General features: G+C 55.9%; 1 protein-coding gene across 1 annotated transcript in view; it reads right to left on the bottom strand.

Annotated features, from left to right (window-relative positions):
* MAP2K4 (mitogen-activated protein kinase kinase 4) overlaps nt 1–26394 on the bottom strand; it is an 89805-nt gene that overhangs the window by 5036 nt on the left and 58375 nt on the right. Inside the window, exons 5-10 of the mRNA XM_054393723.1 lie at nt 16538–16657; nt 12739–12790; nt 11675–11802; nt 3822–3899; nt 2498–2646; nt 696–741 (exon numbers count right to left, since the gene is read on the bottom strand). Coding sequence (XP_054249698.1) covers nt 696–741; nt 2498–2646; nt 3822–3899; nt 11675–11802; nt 12739–12790; nt 16538–16657 — 573 coding nt within the window. The remainder of the gene's footprint in view (nt 1–695; nt 742–2497; nt 2647–3821; nt 3900–11674; nt 11803–12738; nt 12791–16537; nt 16658–26394) is intronic.

Raw genomic sequence — 26394 nt, 5'->3', positions numbered from 1 at the left:
TGATTCTGTCAGGGCTCAAACCCAGGCCTCCTGAACCCTCTGCTCTGCCCAGCAGGCTGCACTGGCCAGACCCAGCTCAGAGCAGCTGGAAAGTAACAACACAGTGACTCTGGGCCAGGACACCAGGCAAGCTCCTTCTATATCACATCACCACCATCAGGGACCCAGGGCATGATTCCATCTCCTGCACAGGTGGATCCCAGATGCCCACAGCTGCTGGAAGGTGCACTGCTGCCAAGTGTGATTTACTCAGCTCAAAAGCATCACAGCATTCCCCCACCCAGGGAGGCTCTGCTGGTGTCCTGCTCTAGAGCCCGGCTCTTGCAAGTCTCACTTGTGCTGAGCATCTGCAGGTGGCAGCTTTGCTCAGCCACTGAGAAGGCTCCTGCAGGGCACCAGGACCTCCAGCAGCCTTTCCAGGGCACACTCAGCATGCAGGGCCCACAGCTGCCCACTCCAGTGCCCACCCATCTGCTGCAGAGGGCATTTGCCCTACACTGGTCTGCCCTGGTTGGGACAGACACTCAGGACCCCACAGGCCAGAGAGAGTGGTGTGGAGGTGGTGCCTCCTGAGGCTGGGGAGCTGAACCCCTGCCCTGGTGGCCTGGGAAGACACAGAGCAAGCTGAGCCCCTGCAACCAAGGCTGTGTGAGGGCAGAGCCGCAGGGGCCGGCGCAGCCTCGCTGGGCACTCACCAGAAGCTCTTTGTACTTTGGCCTTTTGGACTCGTCCTTTGTAAGGCTAAAGAAAGCACAAAGAGTTAGGAGAAGGCAGGGCAGGGCTGCAGGCATCCAGTGCAGGATCTGACAGCACACAGAGGGACTCCACCGCTCACCACCTTCAGGAGAAACCCCACCCGGTGCTGCCAGTGACCACACGGATGCCTTCCCTCCTCTGTTCCTTCCCTCCCCTCCTTCCCTCCTCCCCTCCTTCCCTCCTCTGCTCCTTCCCTCCTTCTCTCATTGCCTTCTCCCCTTCTTCCCTCCTCCCCTCATTCCCTCATTCCCTTCTCCCCTCCTTCCCTCCTCCCCTCATTCCCTTCTCCCTTCCTTCCCTCCTCCCCTCATTCCCTTCTCCCTTCCTTCCCTCCTCCCCTCATTCCCTTCTCCCTTCCTTCCCTCCTCCCCTCATTCCCTCCTTCCCTCCTCCCCTCCCCACATGGATGGACACCAACAAACCCTGCTGGAAGCAGGGCCTCATCCTGGCTGGCTGCTGCATCCATGGGGCATGGGGCTGACTGCAGCACAACCACCAGCTTTGGGCCACAGCAGCTGGCCTGACCTCTAGCCACCAGCCAGTGCCACCAGCCAGTGGCAGGCAGGGCACACAGTCACCATCTTGGCACTGTGGGCAGAGCTGAGGCTGCAGCAGACAGATGTGGGACTGGGGCTGTGCTCCCAGAGCCTCCCAGCTCATCCCCAGCACTGGTGACACATCCAGTGCTGAGCAGGCCAGCCCTGCCAGGAAGGGACAAGAGAGGTGACAGAGCTGCCCAGTGGCAGCTGGGGCACAGGAGGGGCCAGATGCAGTGTCCTCTGCTGGGGGTTGCTCTGGCACTTGGAGCAGCACAGAAGGACAGCAGGTGGCAGCAAAGGCCACCAAAGGCCCTGAGGCAGAGGGACATGGCAGGGCACGTGGGCACAGAGGGGCTGCCAGAGGGGGCACCAGCAGCCAGAGCTGCCCCACAAGAGATGGGAGGGGACAGCTCCTTTCCCAGGGGATCTGTCTAATCCCCAGCAGCTGCACTGCCACCTGGGACCTTTCTCAAGCCCCAGCACTACTAGAGAGGCTCCTAACCCCCAGCAGAAGCAGAAGGTCTCAGAGGACCATCACAGGTTCCACTGCTGGATCTCCTGTGTGCTTCAGCATTAGGTCTATGAAATTACCTTGACCACCTTTCACGTTTTGATAGAAAAATCATTCCCCAGCCTTTAAGCAGCACAGGTCCCACAGACCCCAGGTGGGCACAGGCTGCTCCAAGCCCCTTCTGCACAAACCTGCTGAGCATACTTCAGAGGCCCTGCTCTCCACAAAACCATCTCTAGTCTTGATCTTAGCACACACCAGGAAGCCAACAGCCCAGAGCACCTGCTGCAGCTGCTGACTGTGACTGTGCTGAGCAGAACTGGGCAGAGAGGCTCCTGACCCTGCCAGGCAGAGGCAAGCACCAGCAGAGATCCTCTGTCCAACCATGTGACAGTGCTGCCAGGTGCTGCAGAAGCAAGGCTAAGCAGTAGGTCTGTCCCAAGGCTGAGTCATACCAAGGAACAGGATGCCCAGGTGATGCCCAGGTCATGCCCACCTCTGCTCACACAAACCTTCTGCCATGCCTCTGCCCTTCAGCCCTCACCCAGACAAGTGTCCCATCCACACCAGAGGAATGCAAAAGGTCCTCACTCTGAGGTTGGTGCAGGAGGTGCTTGGTGCAAGACCCTTTCCAAACACCCACAGTGACCCCAGAGGGCAGCTCCCAGGGCTCTCAGCAGCAAACACTCACCACAAGTTGACGAAGTTGATGAAGCTTGGGGAGAACTCCCTCTCCTCTGAGTTGCTCAGCTGGGGGGGGTCTCCCTTCACCACCTGTGTCAGCTGGTCGAACACACTGTTCCACTTGGGGTAGGGGAACCGCCCTGTGGCCAGCTCATACTGCAGGGACACAGCAACAGCAGCAGCCAGGTTACAAGGGCTGAGCTCAGCAGGGTGCAGAAAGGTCTGCAAGGACCCTGAGCCCCAGAAAAGGAAGACTAAGGTGGGACGCTTCATCCCAGTCCCTGCACGAACCTCAGCTGAGAGAGGGGCAGGGGACATGGTTTAAACTAAAAGGGAAGATTCAGACTGGAGAGAAGGGAGAGATGTTTGACACTGAGACTGAGGAGAGCCTGGCCCAGGCTGCCCAGGGGTGGGAGCTGCCCCATCCCAAGTCAGGCTGTTTGGGGCTCTGAGCAACCTACTCTAGCTGGGGATATCCCTGCTCACTGCAGGGGGCTGGACTGGATGAGCTTTGAAGGTCCCTTCCCACCCAAACCATTCCAGGGAAGTTTTACCCAACAGCAAACTCTGGTGCCTCTGTTAGGAGCACTCCAGGTTTCCCCAGGCTGTGCCATGCTTCCAGGCTGGCAATGTCTTCCCCTCCACTGACTGCAACATCAACCAATGCTCTTACTGACGTGTGCAAAAGTAGACCAAATCCTCTGGTCCCTTCCCAAGCATCCTAACAACCACTAAACCCAAGAGTGAAGTCACACAGTCATAGGACATCTCAAGCTGAAGGCACCCACAGGGATCACCCAGTCCAGCACCCTGCTCCTCATGGGACAATGAAAAGGAGCATTTGGAAATACCAGTGGAGAAGACAAAAGCTGCTGCTTTACACTTAGTGCTTCTGTTTATCTTCTACTTCAGCACCTGGAGAAGGGGAGATCTCTTCTGTTCCCAGTGTGAGCACCTAGCAGTGCTGTGGTTAAGCAGCTGGGATCCAGGATTAACCAAAGTGTTCTGCACAGCCAAAGCACAGCAGATGCCAGGGCTGTAAGGGGCTTATGTACACAGGCTGGGTGCCCTGCTCTGCACCTCACACTCACCAGCCCTCCTCAGGAGGTTTCACTTCTGATCCCTCCTCTGCAAAACACAGCTGCAGCTACCCAGACCCTTGGGGGCTCAGGAGAGCATCTGCCTCAGAGGGGCTTACGCTGCTGCTGAGGCCAGGAGGTGCCCACTTCAGTCTCTGCATGCCAACACTTCACAGCAGCACAGCTGGGCTCTGCTTGGAGCTGGGTGACATCACCACAGCCAGGCCACCCAGCAGGAGCTCCCCCACTCACCAATGTAATCCCCAAGCTCCAGACGTCGGAGCGGACGTCGTAGCCCTGCCGGGAGGCACTGGGGTCTATCCTCTCGGGCTGCAAAGGGAAGGAGGAGCAGTCACACACTCTGCAGGCAGGAGCCACAAGAATCTCAGACTCAGAACTTGGAGTTCATCCTGCAGGGCAGAGCCTGGCACAGCTCTGGAGGCAAACCTGCTGCTAGGGCAGATGTCTGACCCCAGCAGAGAAGCATCTGAAGGACTCAGAGTGGCTGCCTGAAGGACTCCCTCTGGATGACATCAGATGGCACCAAGCTGTGTGGTGCTGCTGACATACAGGAGAGCAGGATCCATCCAGAGGGACCTGGACAGGCTGCAGCAGGGCCCAAGCCAACCTCAACAAGTACAACAAAGCCAAGGGCAAGGTCCTGCACCTGGGTCAGGGCAATCCCAAGCACAGATCCAGGCTGAATGAGGAATGGTTGAGAGCAGCCTGCAGGAGAAGGCCTTGGGGGTGTCAGTTGGTGACAAAGTCCCCAGGAGCCAGCAATGGTCCCTGGCAGCCCAGAGCCAGCTGTGTGCTGAGCTGCATCCACAACATGAGGAAAAGCTTCTTTGTTGTGAGGGTGCTGGAGGTCTGGAGCAGGCTTCCCAGAGAGGTTGTGGAGTCTCCCTCTGTGGAGGCATTCAAGTCCCACCCGGCTGTGTTCTGTGTGGCCTGCCCTGGTGACCCTGCTCTGGCAGGGGGGTTGGATTCAATGAGGTCACTTCCAACCCTACCATTCTGGGATTCTATGATTTCCAGCCCCTAACTCTTCCCTATTTGAGGGGAGGGTGGTTTGAGAACAGCGAGTACTCAGCATGTGGATGCTCTCAAATGCTTTGAAGCTTCCTGGATGTTGTCAGCAAGAAGCAGAACACCTGAAGGAGAAGCCCATGGGGGAGCACTGGCTCACACTGAGCTCAGGAAGGACATCAGCAGATCAGACTAACAGACCTGACCTGTCCCCTGCTCCAGAGCAACACAGGGAATAAGATCACCTCCTGGGTACAGAAGGGTCACAGCACTCCCAGGGATGGATTTGGCCCTAGGCTGTGGTGGCACAGCTGAAGGGAGAGCTAGATGGAGCAGAACAGAACTCCTCCAAATACAGAGAACTTCCATCCAGATTACACAGGAACAATTCACACCAACCAAGGGAGGGTCAGTGTGCCACACTCCAGGGCCCTGGAATGAGGGCTGCAGACAAAGCTCAGCTTGTGCCAGGTGTCCTGCTAATGCCAACTGCAAGTGAGGAAGGGAAATGGCTGAGACGGGGACCCACCGCTGGGTGTGCTGATGGTGCACAGAGGCAAGGTATGGAGGCATCAAAGAGGAGTGCAGGCTGTCAGGGAGCTTCTCCCTCTGTCAGTGTCCACCTCAGCAGCAGCATCCTGCCTGAAAAGTGAGCACTGGACATCCCTGGTCCTCCCTCTCCAGCCCCCAGCTAAGCAAGCACAGCAGCTTAGGGTGTGACACAAAGACAGAGGGACACAGGACACACTGCAGCCTTCAGCTACTTCCAGGCAGCATTTCAGGGAAAATCCATTTGCTGAAGCTGAGGTCTGGGCTGTCACTGGTGACAGTAGCAGGAAGCCTCCTGCCCTCTGCCCTGCACATCCAGACCTGCCCACATGGCACTGAAATCACAGAACCCTTAAGGCTGGACAAGATCTCTGAGATCAGGTCCAACCTTCTACCCGACACCTCCATGACCAGCAGAGCACGAACACCTCCAGGGATGGTGACCCTAACCACCTGCCTGGGCAGCCTGTTCCAATCCCTGACCACATCAGCTCTGATCTGTGACTCAGGCCAATGCACTCCTAAGCCGAAAGAGAAGAGAAGGAAACCAGGAGTGAAGAGCAGGCAGAAGGAGTCACACTTGTGCAGTGGAGAACACAGAATACATCCCAAAGGACATGCCCTGCCTCAGCTCCAGCCACAGGAACAGAAGTCTGAGCAACTGGCATCATTGACCTGGAGCTGAGCAAAGCCTTCCACACTGTCCCACACCACAGCCTGGGCTCCAAGCTGGTGCAGTCTGGGTTTGATGGATGAAGCATTCAGTGGGTAAAGAACTGGCTTGATGGCTGCACCCAAAGAGTGGCTGTCAATGGCTCCATGGCCAAGTGGAGGCCAGGGACAAGTGGAGTCCCTCAGGGATCAGTGCTGGGACCAGTCCTGTTCAACATCTTTGTTGGTGCCATGGACAGTGGCACTGAGGCTCCCTCAGCAGGTTTGCTGATGACACCAAGCTGTGTGGTGCAGCAGACAGGCTGGAGGGAAGGGATCCATCCAGAGGGACCTGGGCAGGCTGCAGAGCTGAGCACATGACAACCTCAGGAGGTTCAACAAGACCAAGGGCAAGGTCCTGCAGCTGGGTCAGGGCAATCCCAAGTACTGGTATAGGCTGGGCAGGGAATGGCTGGAGAGCAGCCCTGAAGAAAAGGCCTTGGGGGTGCTGGGGGAGGAGAAGCTCAGCAGGAGCCAGCAGTGAGCACTTGCAGCCCAGAGAGCCAAGCAGAGCCTGGGCTGCAGCAAGAGAAGTGTGGCCAGCAGGGCCAGGGAGGGGATTCTGCCCTCTGCTCCACTCTGTGAGACCACTCCTGGAGCTCTGTGTCCAGTTCTGGAGCCTCTGTTCCAGGAAGGATCTGGAGGTGCTGGAAGGTGTCCAGAGAAGGGCCATGAGGATGAGCAGAGGGCTGGAGCTGCTCTGCTCTGGAGACAGACTGAGAGAGTTGGGGTTGAGCAGTCTGGAGAAGAGAAGGCTCCAAGGAGACTTTCTTGTGGCCTTCCAGTGTCTGAAGGGGACTACAAGAAAGCTGGGGAGGGACTTTGTAGGGTGTCAGGGAGTGATAGGTCTGGGGGGAATGGAGCCAAACTAGAAGTGGGGAGATTCAGATAGGATGTTAGGAAGAAGTTTTACACCATGAGGGTGGTGAGACACTGGAAGGGGTTGCCCAGGGAGGTGTTGGAAGCCTCATCCCTGGAGGTTTTTGCAGCCAGGATGGATGTGGCTGTGAGCAACCTGCTGTAGTGTGAGGTGTCCCTGCCCATGGCAGGGGGGTTGGAACTGGAGGATCCTTGAGGTCCCTTCCAACCCTGATGATTCTATGATTGTAAGGTGAAGCTGCCAGCCTCCCCTGGAGCCTCTCTCCTTGCCCTCAGGCAGATGTGAAATGGAGCCCAGAGACCTGCCTGGCTGTGGCTGGTGGCAGTGAGGCAGAGCCCAGCAGACCTGGCAGCAGGGCAGTGCAGGCTGCAGCTGCACCATGGCCTGTGCAAGGTCAGCTGCAAAGCCCACAGTGAGCCACCAGGACAGCCAGAGCCAACCAACCCTCACTGCACCCACAGCAGCTGGCTAGAGCCTGGCACTGAGAGCTGCAGCTGCCAGGCAGCTGCTCTGCTGCTGTTCCCCAGAGCACAGCAGCTGGATGTGGTCAGGGTGGCTGCAGGCACAAAGTCACAGCCACAGAATGGGTTGGGCTGGAAGGGACCTTCAAGAGCATCCAGTTCCAACCCCCTGCAGGAACACCTCCCCCCAGCCCAGGCTGCTCAAGGCCTCATCCAGCCTGGCCTTGAACACCTCCAAGGAGGGACAGCCACAACCTCCCTGGGCAACCTGCTGCAGTACTCCAGGTGTGGTCTCACCAGAGTAGAGAGGGAGGAGAACCTCCCCTGACCTGCTGGCCTCACTCTTCCTAATGCACCCCAGGAGACCACTGGACCTCTTGGCCACCAGGGCACACTGCTGGCTCATGGCTGCACTGGAAGAGTCCAGAGCTGTTCAAAGGTCTCTGATGAGTAGGAAAGAGAGGATTGATAATGGGATCTCAGAGATGACCTTCCTTGGCCTACCTCTAATAATACCCAAGGAAATAATCAAATTGGTGGTGCTGCACATCCTGACCATCTTGCAGAGGGCTCCTGAAGGGCTAGTGTGACCTGAAGGTTGGGCAGCTGGGCTCTGGCTGGGTGCTGCCTCACTGGAGCAGACACAGAAGCAGCAGCACTCTGGGGTGATGGCTCCCAGAAAAGGCCCAGAGAGCATCCAACCCCAGCAGAGCATCAGCAGCCAAGGCTGTTGCCTGGTGATGCAGGAGGAACTGCTGCCTCCTCCAGAGGTGGGACCCACACATGGACTTTGCTCAATCTCAGGGTTTACACTTGCAAAGACTGCTAAAAACCTGAGGGGTTTATGGAGAGCCACAAAACCACCTGATCTGCGTTAAAGGCTTAAGTTGCTCAGCCCTAAGCTCCTCAAAGAACAGCTTAAGAGGTGACTACATCAGAGTCAGAAAGAACTGCTGGGGAAGGAGCCTGTGGCAAGTGAAGGTCTCCTTAACTCTGCAAGGGAAGCAGAAACAAGAGCCCAGAGCCACCCACTCCAGCCAGGCTTCTGTTTGGTGCCAGAGATGCACCAGAGCAGAGATGGTCTGAGCAGCATCACTGGTGACCAGGACAACTTCTGGGGCAGACTCTGCAGCTCAGCAGGAGCTCTTAGGGGCAGCAGCCTGGGAGGCTGGCAGCTGGCATTTCAGCCTCCCTACCTAACCTTGTCACACACCCTCAGAATGGGCCTGCAGCCTTGCTGGGGATGCTCCAGCAGTCCTTCAGGTGGTTGGCAAAGGCTGAATGGCAGCAGCCCAGGTCTTCTCCCACAGCCTAGCAGAGAGGCAAAGCTTCCAAACACAGGCTGGAGGGGAGTCCAGAAGGAAGCAGTGCAAGGGGATGACTTCTGCTCACAGAGGATCTGTGCCACAGCTCTCCCATTCTCCTCCCAGATTTGATTTTCTCCATCAGGAAAGTGCTGGCTGGGTGCAGGAAAAAAAAAAAAGTCCAACACCCAGCAACATCCAGGAGAATCCAAGAGGATTTTAGCTGCATGCATTCAAACTCAGACACCTGAGGGACTGATCCCAAGAGACAACTTGGGCACTGGGGCAGGAATGCCAAGCTTAGAGCCTGGATGAAGGATTCTGAGAGCTCCTGCATCTCTGCAGCCTCTTGCTCCATGCACAGGGCACCTGGGAGAGCAGGGCTCAGAGTCACTGTCAGCTGCCCTGGGAATATCTTCATGCATGGCCTGAGCTCCATAGGAGACATCTGAACACAGCCTGTGCCCAGCCCTGGGCCCTGATGCCAGCAGCCACTGCCCATCTTCACCAGGAGAAAAGAGGAGCTGGAGGCACCCCAAGCACTGCCCTGCAGCCACAGCTCTGTGCTGGCTCTCAGCTCCTGCACAGGCAGGGACAGGCAGAGGTGTCTTAGATGGGACACAGGTTGTGCCCTAGCACCAAGGAGGCACCACACATCCCCTCACCCATCCCTTCCATCTGCTCAGCACTGCTCAGAACACACCTGGAGCACTGCCTGCAGTTTTGGTCCCTGCTGTACAAAAAAGTTGTGGACAGGCTGGGAAGTGTCCAGAGAAGGGCCAGGAGAATGCTCAGAGGCCTGGAAGCCCTCTGCCACGTGAGGGAAGACTGAGAGAGCTGAGGTTGTTCAGCCTGCAGAAGAGAAGGCTCAGGGCAGACCTTACTGCCATGGAGCAGGACATGAAGGGAGGCCACCAGCAGCATGGAGACTCCCTTGGTACAAGGAGTCCCATGGCAAAGCCAAGGGCTGCAGGGGACAAGGTACTGCTGGGGACATTCCCATTGGGCTCCAGAGGAAAATGCTTCCCATGGGCACAGTTGGCCACTGGAATCATCTCCCCAGGGAAGTGGTGGAGTCCCTGCACTGGACAGTTGGAAGGCTCAGCCTGACAGGGTGCTGGGCCAGCAGCAACTGGGCTGTGACCTGGAGAGGTTGGAGCAGATGGTCCCTGGGGTCCCTTCCAGCCTGGCAGTCTGTGACTCTCTGACTGTGCTGACTCCTGTGCCCCCCTGGGGCACCTCTCTTTGCTGCTGCCCTCAGCACCTGTGCCCAACCAGCACAGCAGGCTGGCAGTGATGACCTGCAGGGAGCTGCACACAGCTGCCAGCAGTGCTGCCAGCACATACAGGCCTCTGCCCCCTCTCCAGCCTCATCAGGGCTTTCTTGGAGCAAACTGCCCTGTTCCACCTTCTGCAGGATGGCCCTGGAGCTGGCACAGGCTGTGCTGTGCCACAGCACTGTCCTCCAGCAACAGACCTCAGCTGCACTGCTCTGTGCAGCTCACTCAGTAATGAGCTCTGCAAAAGGTGTGAAAGGAAAAGGTCAAACACTGAAACTCAGCCTCTGTGCTTGCACCAGTCCAGGTTAGGAGATGATCTGCTAGAGAGCAGCCCTATGGAGTGCTGGTGGGCAACAAGTTCTGCATGGGTCAGCAATGTGCCCTGGTGGCCAAGAAGGCAAATGGGATCCTGGGGGGCATCCAGAGTGTGTCCAGGAGATCCAGGGAGGTTCTCCTCCCCCTCTACTCTGCTCTGGTGAGACCTCACCTGGAATATTGCATCCAGTTCTGGGCTCCCCAGTTCAGGAGGGACAAGAACCTGCTGGAGAGAGTCCAAGGGAGGGCTCCAAGGATGCTGAAGGGACTGGAGCACTGCCTGGGGAGGAGAGGCTGAGAGCCCTGGGGGTGGTTAGTCTGGAGAAAAGACTGTGAGGGGATCTGATCAATGTCTATCAATAACTGAGGGCTGGGGGTCAGGAAGGAAGGGACAGGGACAGCCTCTGCTCAGGTGTGCCCTGACAAGTGGCAATGGATGGAAACTACAGCACAGGAGGTTCCACCTCTGAGTGTCCCAGAGCACTGGAACAGGCTGCCCAGAGAGGTTGTGGAATCTCCTTCTCTGGAGCCTTTCCAGCCCTGTCTGGATGTGTTCCTGTGTGACCTGTGCTGGATTCTATGGTCCTGCTCTGGCAGGGGGGTGGACTCAATGATCTCCAGAGGTTCCTTCCAATCCCTAACATCCTCTGAGCCTGTGATCCTGTGAATCAGGGCAGACACCAAAGTCCACTGCCTGGACCAGATGGACACGGCATGGGAAGATCTTAAGTTTTTGTGTCCTTGGTAGCAGTCAGAAGAGTTCTCTCACCCAGCATTTCCAGCACAGAGCCATGAGACAGGCAACCAGAGTGACGTTCAGCAAGCACTGGCAGCAGCAGACACACAGCTCCCACACAAGGTAACCCTCAGCTCACATGAAACCAAGAGATGCATTTTCACAGCAGCCTGCTGCACAGAAGTGTTTAAAGCACTCAGACAGCTTCAGAAATGCCCAGCACAGCTCCAGTGCTTGGCAGGAGGAGGGAAGGAAATGGGCAGGACAGACTCCCAGGAGCCACAGCTCAGCCTGGGTGATTTCCATGCAGCTGCTCTGCTGCTGCTGCCCTCCAGAACCACATTCTCCTGGCATTAAGTTATGGCACCCTTTGGGATTGAAGTGTTTTGCAGAAATCTCTCTCATCCTGCTCTGCAGTAACTCCTGTGACATAATCTCACTGTAGCAAAAGGATTTCTTGCAGAGCAAGGAGAGCTGGCAGCCAGCTGGCACTGCCTGCCCAGGCACTGCCTGCTCTGGAGCATGAGTGGCTGCTGCTGGCAGGCTCTGAGCAGCTCCTTACTGCAGCACTTCACTACTGGAGAAACCCACCGAAAAGTCCCTGAAATTTCCTGAAACCCAGGAGATTTGGTCACCTTGCCACAGCCTGGGGTCCTCTGCTGCCGCTGCCAGCAGCAGCGCTCAACCCAAGGCTTGCTCTCCTCTGGGAAGGGGGAGCTCATCCCAGGGGAAAGAGGTCAGGCAGGCAGCAGAGCCACACTGTGCCAGGGGAAGCCCCTGCTCAGCCCCTGGGCACAAGGCCCCAGGGGCACAGAGCCCCCATGCCCCATCCCCACTCACCGCCATGTACGGCCGGCAGCCTGCGTCCCGCGTCTTGGCGATGGAGTCCACCAGCTGCCCACTAATGCCAAAGTCACAGAGCTTAATATTCCCATTTCTGTCCAGAAGAATATTGGAAGGTTTGATGTCTGCAAGGGAAACAAATCGAACCCCATAAGGTAGGGCTGGAGGTTTCAGCTTCCAGAAGAGTAGCTGCAGAGAGGCAGCACCAGCAGTGCTGTGCCATCCTGACTGGATGCAGCCACAGCCGCTCAGGGTCCTGAGCAGGGACACAAGGAGATGGAACCAGCCCCAAGGATGCTACATGCCCAGAGGCAGGCACCTAACCACCCTGAACACCCAACCACCTTTACTCTGCTCTGCTAAGACCTCAGCTGGGGCCTGTGTCCACCTATGGGACCCCCAACACGAGACAGACAAGGACCTGCTGGAGAGGGTCCAGAGGAGGCCACCAAGATGATCAGAGGGCTGGAGAACCTCCCATGTGGGGACAGCTTGGAGAGTTGGGGATGTTCAGCCTGGAGAAGAGAAGGCTCCAGGAAGACCTTAGAGCTGCATTTCAACATCTGAAGGGGACCTCCAGGCAGGCTGGGGAGGGACTGCTCAGAAGGGCTGTGGGGATAGGCCGAGGGGCAATGGTTTGAACCTGGAGCAGGACAGAGTTAGGTTGGACATCAGGAGGAAGTTCTGCACAGTGAGGCTGGGGAGACACTGGAACAGGTTGCTCAGGGAGGTGGTAGAGGCCCCAGCCCTGGAGACATTTAAGGTCAGACTGGATGTATCCCTATGCAGCCTGCTCCAGCTGGAGGTGTCCCTGCTGCCTGTAGGACAAGATGACCTTGGAGGATCCCTTCCAACCCAAGGCAATCTGTGAAGCTGTGGAATCATCTGTTATGGCAAAACCCAGACCCAAGAGGCAGTGACCAGCCCCTGAGACACAGCACACAAAGCCTGTACTCACACTCAGGGCAGTGCAGGTGCCAACCACAATGAGACCTGCAGCAAAGGCCACTTACGATTCTTGCAGTTCTTTTTGTGGGCAAGAGGAGAAGACAGAAACTCACCTCTGTGAATGATTTTCAAGTTTTCTTTTAAGTGGTTTAGTGCTTTCACAGTCTAGGAAAGAAAAAGAGATGAAAAATAAGCAAACGTCAGTAGATTCCTGCATTTATGGAACTTTCGGAGCTCCAGGAACAGGAGAAAAGCTTTAAAAATGTTCTGGGTGCTGTAATGAAAGCATTTTGTGCCCAACCTCTCCTGCAAACAGAAGGTGATAGAAGCAAGGACACACAGCACCCCTGAGCTGCTAATATCCCACTCTGGGAGATGGGAGCAAGGGCTGCAGCAGCTTCTGCTGTTAATTATCTGCAGTAATAACTTCTTGGAAGCCCTGTGCTGGACTTTTCAGCAGGCAACAACTGGTCCTGTTCCACTGCCTGAGCAGCAGCAGTGTGAAGTAGCAGCTGAGGCTCTTCTGATTTAACGCTCCAACAGCAAATGGAAGTTTGCTGCACAGGACAGTCCAAATCCACCCTGCAAGGTCACCATTCTAACCCATTTTGCTTCTGCTGAAAAGAGCATTGAAGCCTCTGGCCAACAGCTGCCCTGGAGATGCTGCCAAGGGGGTGTCCATGATGTGCTGTGTGCTGAAGCTGTGCTGCTGGAAGGATGAAATCCAGCACCAAGGGACAGCTCCCCAGATCTGCTCCTTCCTGCTTGTTCCAGCCACATGTGCAAGTGTTTAGGTGATGAAGAGCTCTGGCAGGCTCTGGGACAGTGCTGTCTCCTCACAACCCACCTTGCTCAACTGGTACAGGCCTCTGCCCTGGCAGCAGAAGCTACCAGAACTCTCTGAAGCATCAGCTGCACTTCAGGCAGGCCTGTGGTGCAAGGAGATTCTGTGGCTTCCTTGGACCTGAGCAAGAGGCAGCCTGCTGGACTTGGTGTCTGAATGTTGGTTCAAATCCCACCTGACCTGGGAAGCTTCTACCCCCACCCTCAAGCAGGCAAAGCAGCAGCTCACAGCTCTTCAGTCTTGGGTCAAAAAGCTCTCACATGACATGAAGGTGGTTGGTGAGCACTTGATGGGGACACCAGAGCAGTGCTCACACAAACCCTCTGGACCTGGATGCCCTCAAAGTCCCAGCCTGGTGTTCTTAAATGCCTTTCTTCACTTGTTCTCTAGAACAAGGTGTGCAGAGATGAGCCCCAGAACACCAAGCCCAGTCAGCACCTGCCTCAGTTCCTAAAGCCAGGCTGTGCAGAGCATCTCCCTTGGCAGCTGCTGGGGCTGGGGCTTAGGACAGCAGGAAAGAAGAGCAGTGCTCAAGAAGCAGCCCATGAGCTCCTACACAGCACAGCTGGGCTCACATCCTCAGGTCTGTGGTGGGCATCAGGTATGGCAAGTTTTAGGTGGCTCAGTCACCTGAGTCAGTTTCTGACTCCCAGGTCAGAAACAACCAAGGTGGCCACTTCCCTGGTCAGGAGTTACAGCTCTGCTGCCTGCACAGGGTAAGTGGAGGAGATCCCCTGGAGAGCTTCCAAACTCCTCTCAAGTCTCTGTTCAAGGTACCTTCTGTGGGCAAACAACTCCCAAAGTCTGTCTGAGCCAAGGCATGGGGCAGCATTTCTCTAACACCCTGCAAACCCTAAGAGGGTCTCCTCTTTGTGCCCTCACAGAATGCCATGGAACTCCAAGCAGACTGCTCCTGAAGGACAAACCTCATCCAGCCAATGGCTTTAAGCTGGAGAAGAGCAGGTTTAGATTGGATGTTAGGGACAGGTTCTTTACTCTGAGGGTGGTGGAACACTGGAACAGGTTGCCCAGGGAGGTGGCTGAGGCCCCACCCCTGGAGATATTCAAGGTAAGACTCAACAAGGCCCTGGGCAACCTGATCTAGTTGGGGATGTCCCTGCTGAGTGCAGGGGGTTGGCCTGGATGACCTCTGGAGGTTCCTTCCAGCCTGGATCATTCTATGATCTCCTGCCTGCCTCAAGCCTTGCTTTGGATGGCAACACCTTCAGTCAGTTGGTGGTAAGATGGTGCAGCCCCTGGGCTGCAGAACTGCCACCATCTGCCTTTGACAGGATTTTCAGTCTTGGCTGTAAGCATCTCAGTATGTGGCAGGGGCAGCAGGTCCAGCTGCACCCAGCATTTGCCACCCTAAGAAGAGTAAAGATGTTTTTCATCAGAGGTCTGGCCCTGAGCAGAATCTGCTGATATCCTTCCAAGAGCTCACAGTTTGTGACCTGCTGAGCACCTTCCCATCACCCCAGCAGCTCAGGACACTGCAGCACATGCTCACTGCTCACTGCAGATGGCACAGCTGCCCAGCTGTCACCAGCACAGCACAGCTCCAGCACTCACTCACTTTCCCTTGGTACTCCTGAATGCTCATGCTGCAGCCTTTCACCTTCCAGCAGCATCACTGAACTGATTTATTTGGCTTGGTCTCAGCTTTTGACTGGGTCAGGACCTCAGCTTAAGCCAAGGAACCATCAGCCAGGGTCTCCACCTGCTGAAGACTCACTTCTGCTTTTGGCAACCTTTGCACAAAGGCTGCCTGAAGTCTCTCTGGAGGGGCTCAGCTTCCCCTGCAGAAACCAAATGGACCTGACAGGTTTCAGAGGTTTCAGGATACCTTTCAAGGTCCCTTCCTCCACAGTCCAAACCCAAAAAGTTTGTTCTGCAGGGCCAGATCTTGCCCTTGTGTTTAGACAACCAAGGGCTCATTGAGTCACAGCCACAGATGAGCTCAGAGGGCTCCATGCAGCAGGGCTGCACTCAGGTACCCTGGGTGGGACTCATCTCACTCCACCACCTAAGGCACCACGAGATGGGAACTCAGCTCCCACACAGACACCAACCTCTCCATGCTGACTGCAGGGGGGGTAAGGAACTCACTGAGATCAGAGCCTTGCTCTCCAGTAGTTCTGTGGGGTTGAGGTGTCCTGGCTCCAAATGCCCAACTCCTTGTTCTCTTCCCAAAGAAGGGAAGAGGAGCCAGCTCATCCCTCCATCACTCCCTGGGATGAGACCACCTGCACCCAGCTGCCACCACTGCAGCCACCACCAGCACACACTAAGATGCCTGGGGAAGGGATGCTGATGTTCAAGGAGGACAGAGCAGGAAGCTGGCCCTGAGGTCTCTTTAAGAACTGATTACAGACCAGAGGACCTCTACCCCTCCTCCACTCTGCCCTAGTGAGGCCCCACCTGGAATATTGCATCCCCAGTTCAGGAGGGACAGGGATCTGCTGGAGAGTCCAAGGGAGGGATACAAGGATGCTGAAGGGTCTGGAGCACTGCCTGGGGAGAAAGGCTGAGAACCCTGGGGGTGGTTAGTCTGGAAATGAGAAGGCTGAGAGGGATCTGATCAATGTCTATCAACAGCTGAGGGCTGGGGGTCAGGAAGGAAGAGACAGGGACAGGCTCTGCTCAGGTGTGCCCTGGGATAGGACAAGTACAGCACAGGAGGTTCCACCTCAACAGGAGGAAGAACTTCTTCCCTCTGAGGGTCACAGAGCACTTGAACAGGCTGCCCAGAGAGGTTGTGGAGTCTCCTTCTCTGGAGACTTTCCAGCCCTGTCTGGATGTGTTCCTGTGTGACCTGTGCTGGATTCTATGGTCCTGCTCTGGCAGGGGGGTTGGACTGGAAGATCTCCAGAGGTCCCTTCCAACGCCTAACATCCTCTAATCCTGTAACCTGCTTTCCCACCAGGCAATACTCCATTGTCAGGCTCCACTCAAGGCCCATGAGCAGCTTGGTGCAGTTCTGCTGCTCACAGACCAACAACTCCCTCCCACCAGAGCAAGAGAGAGCTTAGCCTCAAAGACAGAAAAGGGTTGAAGAGAATACTCACAGCTAAAGTGATTTTGCCTAGGATTTCTTCTGGAATAACATCATCTAATACACTATATACATATTTGTAAAACTTATCAAACGAGGTAGACATGAGCTCCATGCAGATCCAGCAGTCACCCTGCAAAGAGAAGAGGAGAAGGGAAGGTGTCACTGCCAAGAGAAAAACAAAACCAGAGGGAAAACCTCACAGGGCACAAAGAAAACCAAAACCAGAGAGAAAATCTCACAGAGCACAAAGAGCTCCTTGGAGCCAGGGAGGTGGAGGAGTCACTGTCCCTGGAGGTGTTTAGGATTGGAGGTGGCACTTGCACCTTCAGGACCCAGGTAATTAGAGTGTGATGACTAGAGAAGTAGGATTGCATTGAAGCCTACTGCTTACAGTGCTCAGAAAAGAATTAAACCACGCAGAAAGATTTTACTCATTTGAAGTACAAAGAAAAAAAAGGAGATGGGGGCTGGGGGAAGGTAATTCTTGCAGAGCTCTTTCCCATTAAGTCATCACAGAAATCATAGAATGTGAGGGGCTGGAAGGAATCTCCAAAGGTCATCCAGTCCAACCCCCCTGCCAGAGCAGGAGCACCTAGAGCAGGTCACACAGGACCACATCCAGGTGGGTCTTGGATATCTCCGGAGAGGGAGACTCCACAACCCCCCTGGGCAGCCTGGGCTCTGTCACCCTCACAGGGAAAGAAATTTCTCCTCCTGTTTCCATGGAACTTCCTCTGCCTCAGCTTCCACCACTGCCCCTTGTGCTGGCATTGGGCATCACCCAGCAGAGCCTGGCTCCAGCCTCTGGGCACTCACCTTGCACATCTTTATCAACAGCAATGAGGTCACCTCTCAGGCTCCTCCTCTCCAAGCTACAGAGCCCTCAGCTCCCTCAGGCTGGCCTCATGAGGAAGATGTTCCACTGCCTTCAGCATCTTTGTGGCTCTGTGCTGGACTCTCTCAAGCAGTTCCCTGAGGTCCTTCTTGACCTGAGGTGCCCAGAACTGGACACAATATTCCAGATGTGGCCTCACCAGGGCAGAGTAGAGAGGGAGGAGAACCTCTCTTGACCTACTGAGCACAGCCCTTCTAATCCACCCCAAGATGCCCTTGGCCTTCTTGGCCACCAGAGCACATTACTGGCCATGCCACCCAGCTCACAAACCCAAGCTTCCTAGGTTTCTTTCCCCACTACCACAGGATCTCAGCTTAACCAGCAATCAGCAGCATCTGGAGCACCTTACAAGCTAACTGTAATGACCTCTGAGCAGTAGAGCTTGGTGGCTCAGCTAGATTTTAAAATAAGATTTGGTAAAATCAATTTGACTTCAGTGTGGTAGGGAAGAATAGGTCCAAGGCCATGGTGTGGTCAATGTGGTGGTGTTAGGCTGGACTTGGTGAGCTCAGAGGTCTACCCCAGCCTCAGTAAGTCTGTGAAAACACAGTAACAGCAACCTGCATTTGCCAGGATGGACTCCTTCAGTGGCAGCCTTGCCCCACAGGCACCTCTCTCCCTACTCCACTCACCAGCAGAGGCCTCAAGCTGAGCAGCTCAGCTCTGAGGTTACATTTTAGATGCCTCAAACCCAGGTGAATCCAAGTCTCAAAAACTGCCTGGCTCTCCAGAGGGCTGCAGCAGTGAAACATCAACATGCACAGCAAGACTTGAAAACAGCAATCCCTTCAGTTGTGACCACCCTGCAGGGCACAGGAGTCATGTCCCATGGCATTCACAATCACCTGCATGAGCAGTGACAAGTGGCAGCCCTCAGGGCTCTGTACTGGGACCTGTACCAAGATCTTTGTTGGTGACATGGACAGGGGGATTGAGGCTCCCTCAGCAAGTCTGCACCCAGCTGTGTGGTGCTGCTGACACTTTGGAGGGAAGGGATCCATCCAGAGGGACCTGGACAGGCTGCAGAGGAGGACCCAAGCTAACCTCATGAGGTTCAACAAGGCCAAGGGCAAGGTCCTGCACCTGGGTCAGGGCAATCCCAAGCACTGATCCAGGCTGGGTGAGGAGTGGCTGAGAGCAGCCTGCAGGAGGCCTTGGGGGTGTCAGTTGGTGACAAAGTCCCCAGGAGCCAGCAATGGTCCCTGGCAGCCCAGAGCCAGCTGTGTGCTGAGCTGCATCCAGAGCAGGGAGAGCAGCAGCACAGGGAGGGGATTCTGCCCCTCTGCTCTGCTCTGCTCACACCCCACCTGCAGCACTGCCTCCAGCTCTGGGGCCCCCAGCACAAGAAGGACCTGGAGCTGCTGGAGAGGCTCCAGAGGAGGCCATGAGGATGAGCAGAGGGCTGGAGAAGCTCTGCTGTGGGGACAGGCTGAGAGAGCTGGGGCTGTTCAGGCTGGAGAAGAGGAGGCTCCAGGGAGAGCTCAGAGCAGCCTTCCAGTACCTGAAGGGCTCCAGGAGAGCTGGGGAGGGACTTTGGACAAGGGCTGGGAGTGCCAGGATGAGGGACAATGGCTTTGAGCTGGGAGAGGGGAGATTGAGAGTGGAGAGGAGGAAGAAATTTTTGAGAGTGAGGGTGGGGAGAGACTGGCACAGGTTGCCCAGGGAGGCTGTGGCTGTCCCCTCCCTGGAGGTGTTCCAGGCCAGGCTGGATGAGGCCTTGAGCAAGCTGGGCTGGTGGGAGGTGTCCCTGCCCATGGCAGGGGATTGGAGCTGGATGCTCTTGAAGGTCCCTTCCAACCCAACCCACTCCATGAATCTAAATCCACATGAACTCATGTCAGAAAGGTCACTGAAATCCACTGCCAGAGCTTTGCCCTTCACACTGGGGGCAAAATTCCAAGCTCTGCAGGTTGCTGCCTCCTGGGAGCTGGCAGGTCTGAGCCACTGCCAGAGTGATGGAGTTCAGTGAGCACAGAAATGCAGCCTGGCAGGGACACTCAGGTACCCAGACCCCTCCTGAGCACACACAAAGCAGTGCTGCCGTGCCTGGGGAAGGTCAGCCTCGGGAGGAACTGTGAGGACAAAGCCACCTGAACCAAAGCTGCTTTTCACCTTCTGCTCTTGGTTGGTCTCCAGGCACAAACTAATGGAAGAAGCCTTTCAATCTTCCCTTCCCATTGGAGCTGTTCTTCTAAAGAATGCATTCTGCTCCCTCCTGGGCAGTGAAGCACCTGCAGATGTTGCACATCTTGTAGGCACTCCCCAGGCTGTCCAGGAACACCCTGCACATTCCTTTCACCCTGTCCCTGCCTGTCTCCAGGACATACCCAACCCCTGCCCTACCAGCAGCAGTCCTGAGTCCCCAGCATGGCACAGACACCACCCAGCTGGAATTCAGCTTGGCAGAGAAGGACCTGGGAGTCCTGGTGGACACCAAGCTGAACAGGAACCTTGCTGTGAAGGAGGCCCCTGGGGGGCTGCTCACTAAACACAGCACTGCCAGCAGGGGGGAGGGGACCCCTCCCCCTGCCTCAGCACTGGTGAGGTCACTTCTAGAGTGCTCTGTCCAGCAGTGGTTCCTCAGCTCCCACCATGGCCAGACTGGGGAGGGTCCAGTAAAGGGCCACTAAGAGGACTGAAGGACTGGAGCACCTCTCTCACGAGGAAGGGCTGAGAGCTGGAACTGAGGGAGCCACTCCTCAGTTCTGTAATTCATCAGCCACCAAGTCCCTTCCACAGCCAGAGCTGTCACTGCCCTTCTGCACTTCCCTCCAGGCTTTCTTCTCCAACTGTTTTTCATTCTCCAGCCTTTACCAGGTGCAACTTGCTTCTCTCTGCTGTGAAGAACTCAGACTGTGGACAAGAACATGACTTCAGCTGGTAGATGTCACACCAGCAGTGCTCTGGGATTCTTTCTGTTCCTGAAAGCAAAGGCTGAGGGATATCAGAGAACACAGGAACTGAGCAATCCCTCAGCAACTGCACCAGAGAAAGGAAAGATGCTGCAACACCACGGGGAGGTGCAACAGAATCACACAACTGCTTGGGTTGGACAAGCTCTCCAAGATCATCCAGGCCCACCAGCAACCCAGCACCACCATGGCTACCAAACCATGGCCCCAAGTGCCATGGCCACACCTTTCTGGAACACCTCCAGGGATGGGGACTCCACCACCTCCCTGGGCAGCCTCTGCCAATCCCTGACCACTCTTGTAGCAAAGAAATTTTTCCTCCTCTCCAACCTAATCCTCCCCTGGGACAGCTTCAGGTCATTTCCTCTCCTTCTCTCACCTGAGACTAGGGAGCAGAGCCCAAGCCCCACCTGACTGCAACCTTCTTTCAGGGAGTTGTAGAGAGCAATGAGGTCTCCCTCAGCCTCCTCTTCTCCACCCCCACCTCCCTCAGCTGCTCCTCCCCAGCCCTGCTCTCCAGACCCTTTGTTGCACTTCTCTGGACCTGCTGCAGCCCTCAATGTCCTTGAAGTGAGAGGCCCAGAAGTGAATTCAGTATCTGAGCTGTGGCCTCCCCAGTGCCCAGTCCAGGGACACAATCCCTGCCCTGCTCCTGCTGCCCACCCCATTGTTGTTCCAGGCCAGGCTGCTGCTGCCCTTCTTGCCCACCTGGGCACTGCTGGCTCATCTCCAGCTGCTGGCACCCAGCACCCCCAGGCCCTTCTCTACTGGGCAGTTTCCAGCCACTCTGCCCCAAGCCTGGAGCATTCCTGGGGTTGTTGTGCCCCAAGTGCAGGACTCAGCTCTTGGCTTTGTTAAACCTCCTCTCACTGACCTCAGCCATGGATCCAGCCTGGCCAGGTCCCTCAGCAGAGCTCCCTGCCCTGCAGCAGATCAGCACTGCCATCCAACTTAGTGTCATCTGCAAACTTCCTGAGGGTGCTTTGATCTCCCCGTCCAGATCAGTGATAAAGATGTGAAACAGAACTGGCCCCAGTGCTGAGCCCTGGGGAACACCAGTGGTGACAGCTGCCAACTTGATTGATCTCCACTCCCCACCACACTTTTGGCCCAGCCACTTGGGCACCACCATGGTGATGTGAAGGTCCCAGCATCACCAACAAGAGCAGGAGTGAGCAGAGCAGTGTCCCATGGAGCACCGACTGCACCACAAGCACTGCCTGGCACCAGTGCAGGCAGCCCCTGACTCCATGCAGAGGCTGAAGCAGTGTCTCCTGCTGTGCCAGCCTTCTTGTGGCACCCACCAGGCAATCCCATTCCATCCAGTGGGTGTCCCTCAACTCAAGGGATGTCCCACTCCAGCAGTCAGCTTGTAGCTCCTGCACACCACCCATGGCCCTGTGCCCTGACAGGCAGGGGGCTGTCCCCTGTGCCTGAAGGACGAGCAGCAAACACCATGTGTGGAGATGCTGCCTGCTGCTGAGGGGCAAAGCAGGACCAGTTCCCTGGGAAGCCTCTGTCAGGAAACCCTTCCTGAAGGAAAGCAGGTAACTCAGGAGACACAGCTCGTGCCTTTGGCCCTTCCCAAGCAAACTTTCCACACAGCGGCTGCCCCTGGCCTGGCTGCAGCCCCTCTCCTGTCTGCAGAGTTAGACCACCTGGGACACTTCTGTCCCATTTGGCAAAGTACTTCACTCCCCAGACTGTCAGGATTCAAGAGTTTCTGTTCTTTGCTGCTCTGCATCCACAGCTCCCTGCTGGGACAGCCACCAGCCCCTCAGCAGTGCCCAGCTGCCCTGCTGCTGCTCCTGAGGCTGAGGTCATCTTCTTGCCGATCATCAGATTCTGACAGCCATCTCCTCAACCTTTAAGCTTCTCTAGGCAGTATCTGAAGAGGCTCAGATCAAAGTCTTTCACCTTTCAGAAGCAAGCAGAAGATGACTTCCCATTGTAGCTCCATCCAAGCCTGGAGAATCTGAACCCTGGCTCAGGGCAGGTGGTCCCAGCAGGATCTGCCTTTCAGAGCTTATTTCCTTACTCTTCACCTTGAGATGCTGGAGCAAAGAGCTTTGTTTATGCACACTCTGCTGAAGGGCTTCCTGAGGGAGGCTGAGTCTTCAGCAATGTCCCAGGAGCCCTCACACCTGAGGGGATGGTGCAGCACTGACCTGGAGCATCCTCAGCGGTGTGGGCACCGCTCTGCTAAGGGGGTGGGGTGGTGTGAGCCAGGTTCAAACACACTGCTGAAGCCTTCCATTCCCTTTCTGTGCTTCCCTGATGCCACAGTGCCCTAGCTTTAAAAGATGCAATTGATTATTCCAGCATGTAACTGATTAGCAAGACCTTCCCTGAGCACACCCTCTGCACCTCTGAGGGACATGACTTGGAACCTCCCCTTGGGAGGAAGGGGCTGAGGACAGGGGCAGGTTGCTGTCACCTCAGAATCAAATGCCACTGATGCTGAGGGTGGGGAAAAGGGAGGCTCCAGGGACCAACACATAACCCAGAGTGACCTCACAAACCTTTCCCACCTGGAGCATGCAAGGAACCCTGCCTGGCTGCAGGACTGGAGTTTTGGACATGAAGAAGGGTGCAGCAGAAGCCAGGCTGACATTTGGGTGCTGCTCAGAGTAAGGTTTCTGCATTTATGTTGACATCCTGGGAAGTGCTTGGAGCTTGCACAGCTCTGAACACTTTGCTCAGCAGCATCTGGCAAGAGAGCCTTGCCCAGAGACTTTTCTTCACCCCAGCTCAGAGCCTCATCATTTGTCTTCAGCCAAGGCTGGGTCAGGCTCCACACTTGGTAGGAGCTTGGACAGGGAGAACCCTTCCTAGCCCAGAATCTCTTTGTGTTTGAACAGACAAGAACCAGCAGAGCATGGGAAAAGGAAGGATTGCTGTCCTTGTTTCAGGGCCTGAGATTTACAGCCAGAGCAGTGAGCTGCACAGCTACAGGGGGCAGGCTCTCCAGAAGCAGAACTGAACATTCAGTCCCAGTTTGGAGCCTCACCCACACCAGTGACCTGCTTTCTCTAGCAGCTCCCTGGTACAGCCCTGCAAGACTCTGCACAGGCTGCTGCACCTGATCAGAGGCAGCCATGGGCCAGCAGCTCTCCATTTGCCTTCTCCCCTGGAGGAGAGGGGCTGGGTTTGTGCTGAAGGAGTGGAAAAGAGCCAAGGCTACAGCCTGTGCCAGCTTCAACACCAGAGCAGCTGCAGCTGGCAGGTTTTGACATCCATCTTCTCCAGACCCCTTCCTCTCGCAGATGGACCAAATGCTACAGTCCAGGGCTGCATTCCCCCTCCTCTGCCTGTGCTGAGCAGACACAGCTCAGCCTGGGGACTGACCTCCAACCACAACAGGGCTGCCCAGGCCAGCTTCCCAACTGCTCTCACTGGTCATTTGAAGCTAGATGGCAATGGGAGTGTCTGCGCACAGACAAGGAGACAGAAGGATACCTTCTGGGGCCCTGCAGCATAGCATCTACCTTAAATGACAACAGTAGATGCTAAACCAGTCACAAACATGCAGTGATTGACATCAGGAACAGCTAAAGTATGTGAGGATTAATGGTGGCCAGCTGACACAGCTTTCCATGTCTAATTCCAGCTCTGGTTCTGTTCCTCACTTGGAAGCATTCCTGGAGGCATCCTGGGGACTAACCCACTCCCCAGCACAGGCTGTGTGCATGAGGGCCCAGCAAAATGACAGCCCCCAGGCTCCTGATGGCAGAGACTGCTCCTGTCAGCAACAGTCAGGAAAGTTTGGTCTCTGTCCTGAAAGGAAAAGATGCAGAGAACAGCAAGAAGTTCTTTACTGTGAGGGGAACACTGCAACAGGTGGCTCAAGGAGGTGGTTGAGGCTCTATCCCTGGAGGTTCAAGGTGAGGCTGGGCAGGGCTCTGGGCAACCTGATCCAGTTGGGGATGTCCCTGATGACTGCAGGGGGTTGGACTGGATGAGCTTTGGAGGTCCCTTCCAACCCAGACCATTCTATGACTCTGTGAAGGGTGATCAAAGGTCTGGGAGGGTTTCTGTGCTGGCTGGCACTTACTGGTTAAGGCATGATGGAGGGGGAACAGGGCAAGTGTCCATAGCATACTCAGTGGCTTGGAGAAGAGGACTAAAGGTAACTGCTCACCACCTCTTCAAACACAGGCACTACCCAAACCAGCAGGGTGGAAATTCAGACTCAGTGAAGGTGCTGAGCCTTCTACCAAGGGGTGGGTAACCAAGAGAAGTGCTCCATGGATGCAAAAAGCAGGCATGTGCCAAGGGCAAAGGGAACTCTAGGATGGGGAAGAAATGCAGCAAGAGTCAGTGAGCACAAGGAGAGCAGGGCTAGGGCAGGAGACAGCCAGCTGCACCTGGCTGAAGGCCACCACACGCTGCCAGAGCCAGAACCTCCCAGCAGGAGTTTTGGTCTGACCCAGCATGGCTGCAGGTACAAACCCCCAGAAAGCAGATGGCTGCCACCTGGGGGTCTCTGACCCAGCCAGGTCACCTCAAGGGAGCCATGAATGCTACCATAGCAGCCACCTTCACACAGAGATCCTCCACATGGGCACCTCCCAGCCTCTGTCCCTGCAGGCCTTTGCAAACAGTTTCTCTGCAATCTTCCTGTAGCCCCCTTCAGGTACTGGAAGGCTGCTATTAGGTCTCCCTGGAGCCTTCTCTTCTCCAGGCTGAACACCCCCAGCTCCCTCAGCCTGTCCCCATAGCAAAGCAGCTCCAGCCCGCTGCTCATCCCTCATGGCCCTTCTCTGGACACCTTCCAGCACCTCCAGATCCTTCCTGGAACAGAGGCTCCAGAACTGGACACAGAGCTCCAGCTGTGGTCTCACAGAGTGGAGCAGAGGGCAGAATCCCCTCCCTGGCCCTGCTGGCCACACTTCTCCTGATGCAGCCCAGGCTCTGCTTGGCTCTCTGGGCTGCAAGTGCTCACTGCTGGCTCCTGCTGAGCTTCTCCTCCCCCAGCACCCCCAAGGCCTTTTCTTCAGGGCTGCTCTCCAGCCAGTCCCTGCCCAGCCTATATCAGTGCCTGGGATTGCCCTGACCCAGCTGCAGGACCTTGCCCTTGGTCTTGTTGAACCTCCTGAGGTTGTCATGTGCTCAGCTCTGCAGCCTGCCCAGGTCCCTCTGGATGGATCCCTTCCCTCCAGCCTGTCTGCTGCACCACACAGCTTGGTGTCATCAGCAAACCTGCTGAGGGAGCCTCAGTGCCACTGTCCATGGCACCAACAAAGACGTTGAACAGGACTGGTCCCAGCACTGATCCCTGAGGGACTCCACTTGTCCCTGGCCTCCACTTGGCCATGGAGCCATTGACAGCCACTCTTTGGGTGCAGCCATCAAGCCAGTTCTTTACCCACTGAATGCTTCATCCATCAAACCCAGACTGCACCAGCTTGGAGCCCAGGCTGTGCTGTGGGACAGTGTGGAAGGCTTTGCTCAGCTCCAGGTCAATGACGTCAGTTGCTCTCCACTCATCTATTAATGTTGTGACCTTGTCACAGAAGGCCACCAGGTATGTCAGGCAGGATCTGCCCTTGGTGCAGCCCTGCTGGCTGTACCAAATCACTTCTTCATTATTCTTCTGTCTCAGCAGTGCCTCCAGGAGGATCTGCTCCATGATCTTACCAGGCACAGAGGTGAGACTGCCTGACCTGGTGTTCTCTGGGTCATCCTTCCTGCCCTTGCTGGATATGGGAGTTATGTTTCCCCTTTTCCACTCAGCTCTTTCCTGTCACCAGTTACAGCCATCTCTAAGCATCTGGGAAAAAGTTGCTTTACAAGCCGCACAGAGACAAAGAAAAGCATTGGGGGCTAACACATGAAGGGAACCTCCTAGCACCAAATTTCTTTTTCCATTGGCTCTCTTTTAAGGAGAGAGACTAAATGGGGCTTCCCCAGACTGCCAAGACTTTTGGAATACAAGAGAGAGAAGATGCAGAGAGCCACAACAAGGAGCAGGCAGAGCAGGGCTGTGCTCAGCAGCACCCAGCTGGGTGCCCTGCTCAGCCCCCCATTGATTATAAAAAGCGAAGAGCCACGAAACCT

The sequence above is a fragment of the Indicator indicator genome, chromosome 29, assembly GCF_027791375.1.
Source record: "Indicator indicator isolate 239-I01 chromosome 29, UM_Iind_1.1, whole genome shotgun sequence".
Classification (NCBI taxonomy): Eukaryota; Metazoa; Chordata; class Aves; order Piciformes; family Indicatoridae; genus Indicator; species Indicator indicator.
The sequence above is the reverse complement of the archived record's forward strand: the minus strand, read 5'-3'. Positions and strand labels throughout refer to the sequence as shown.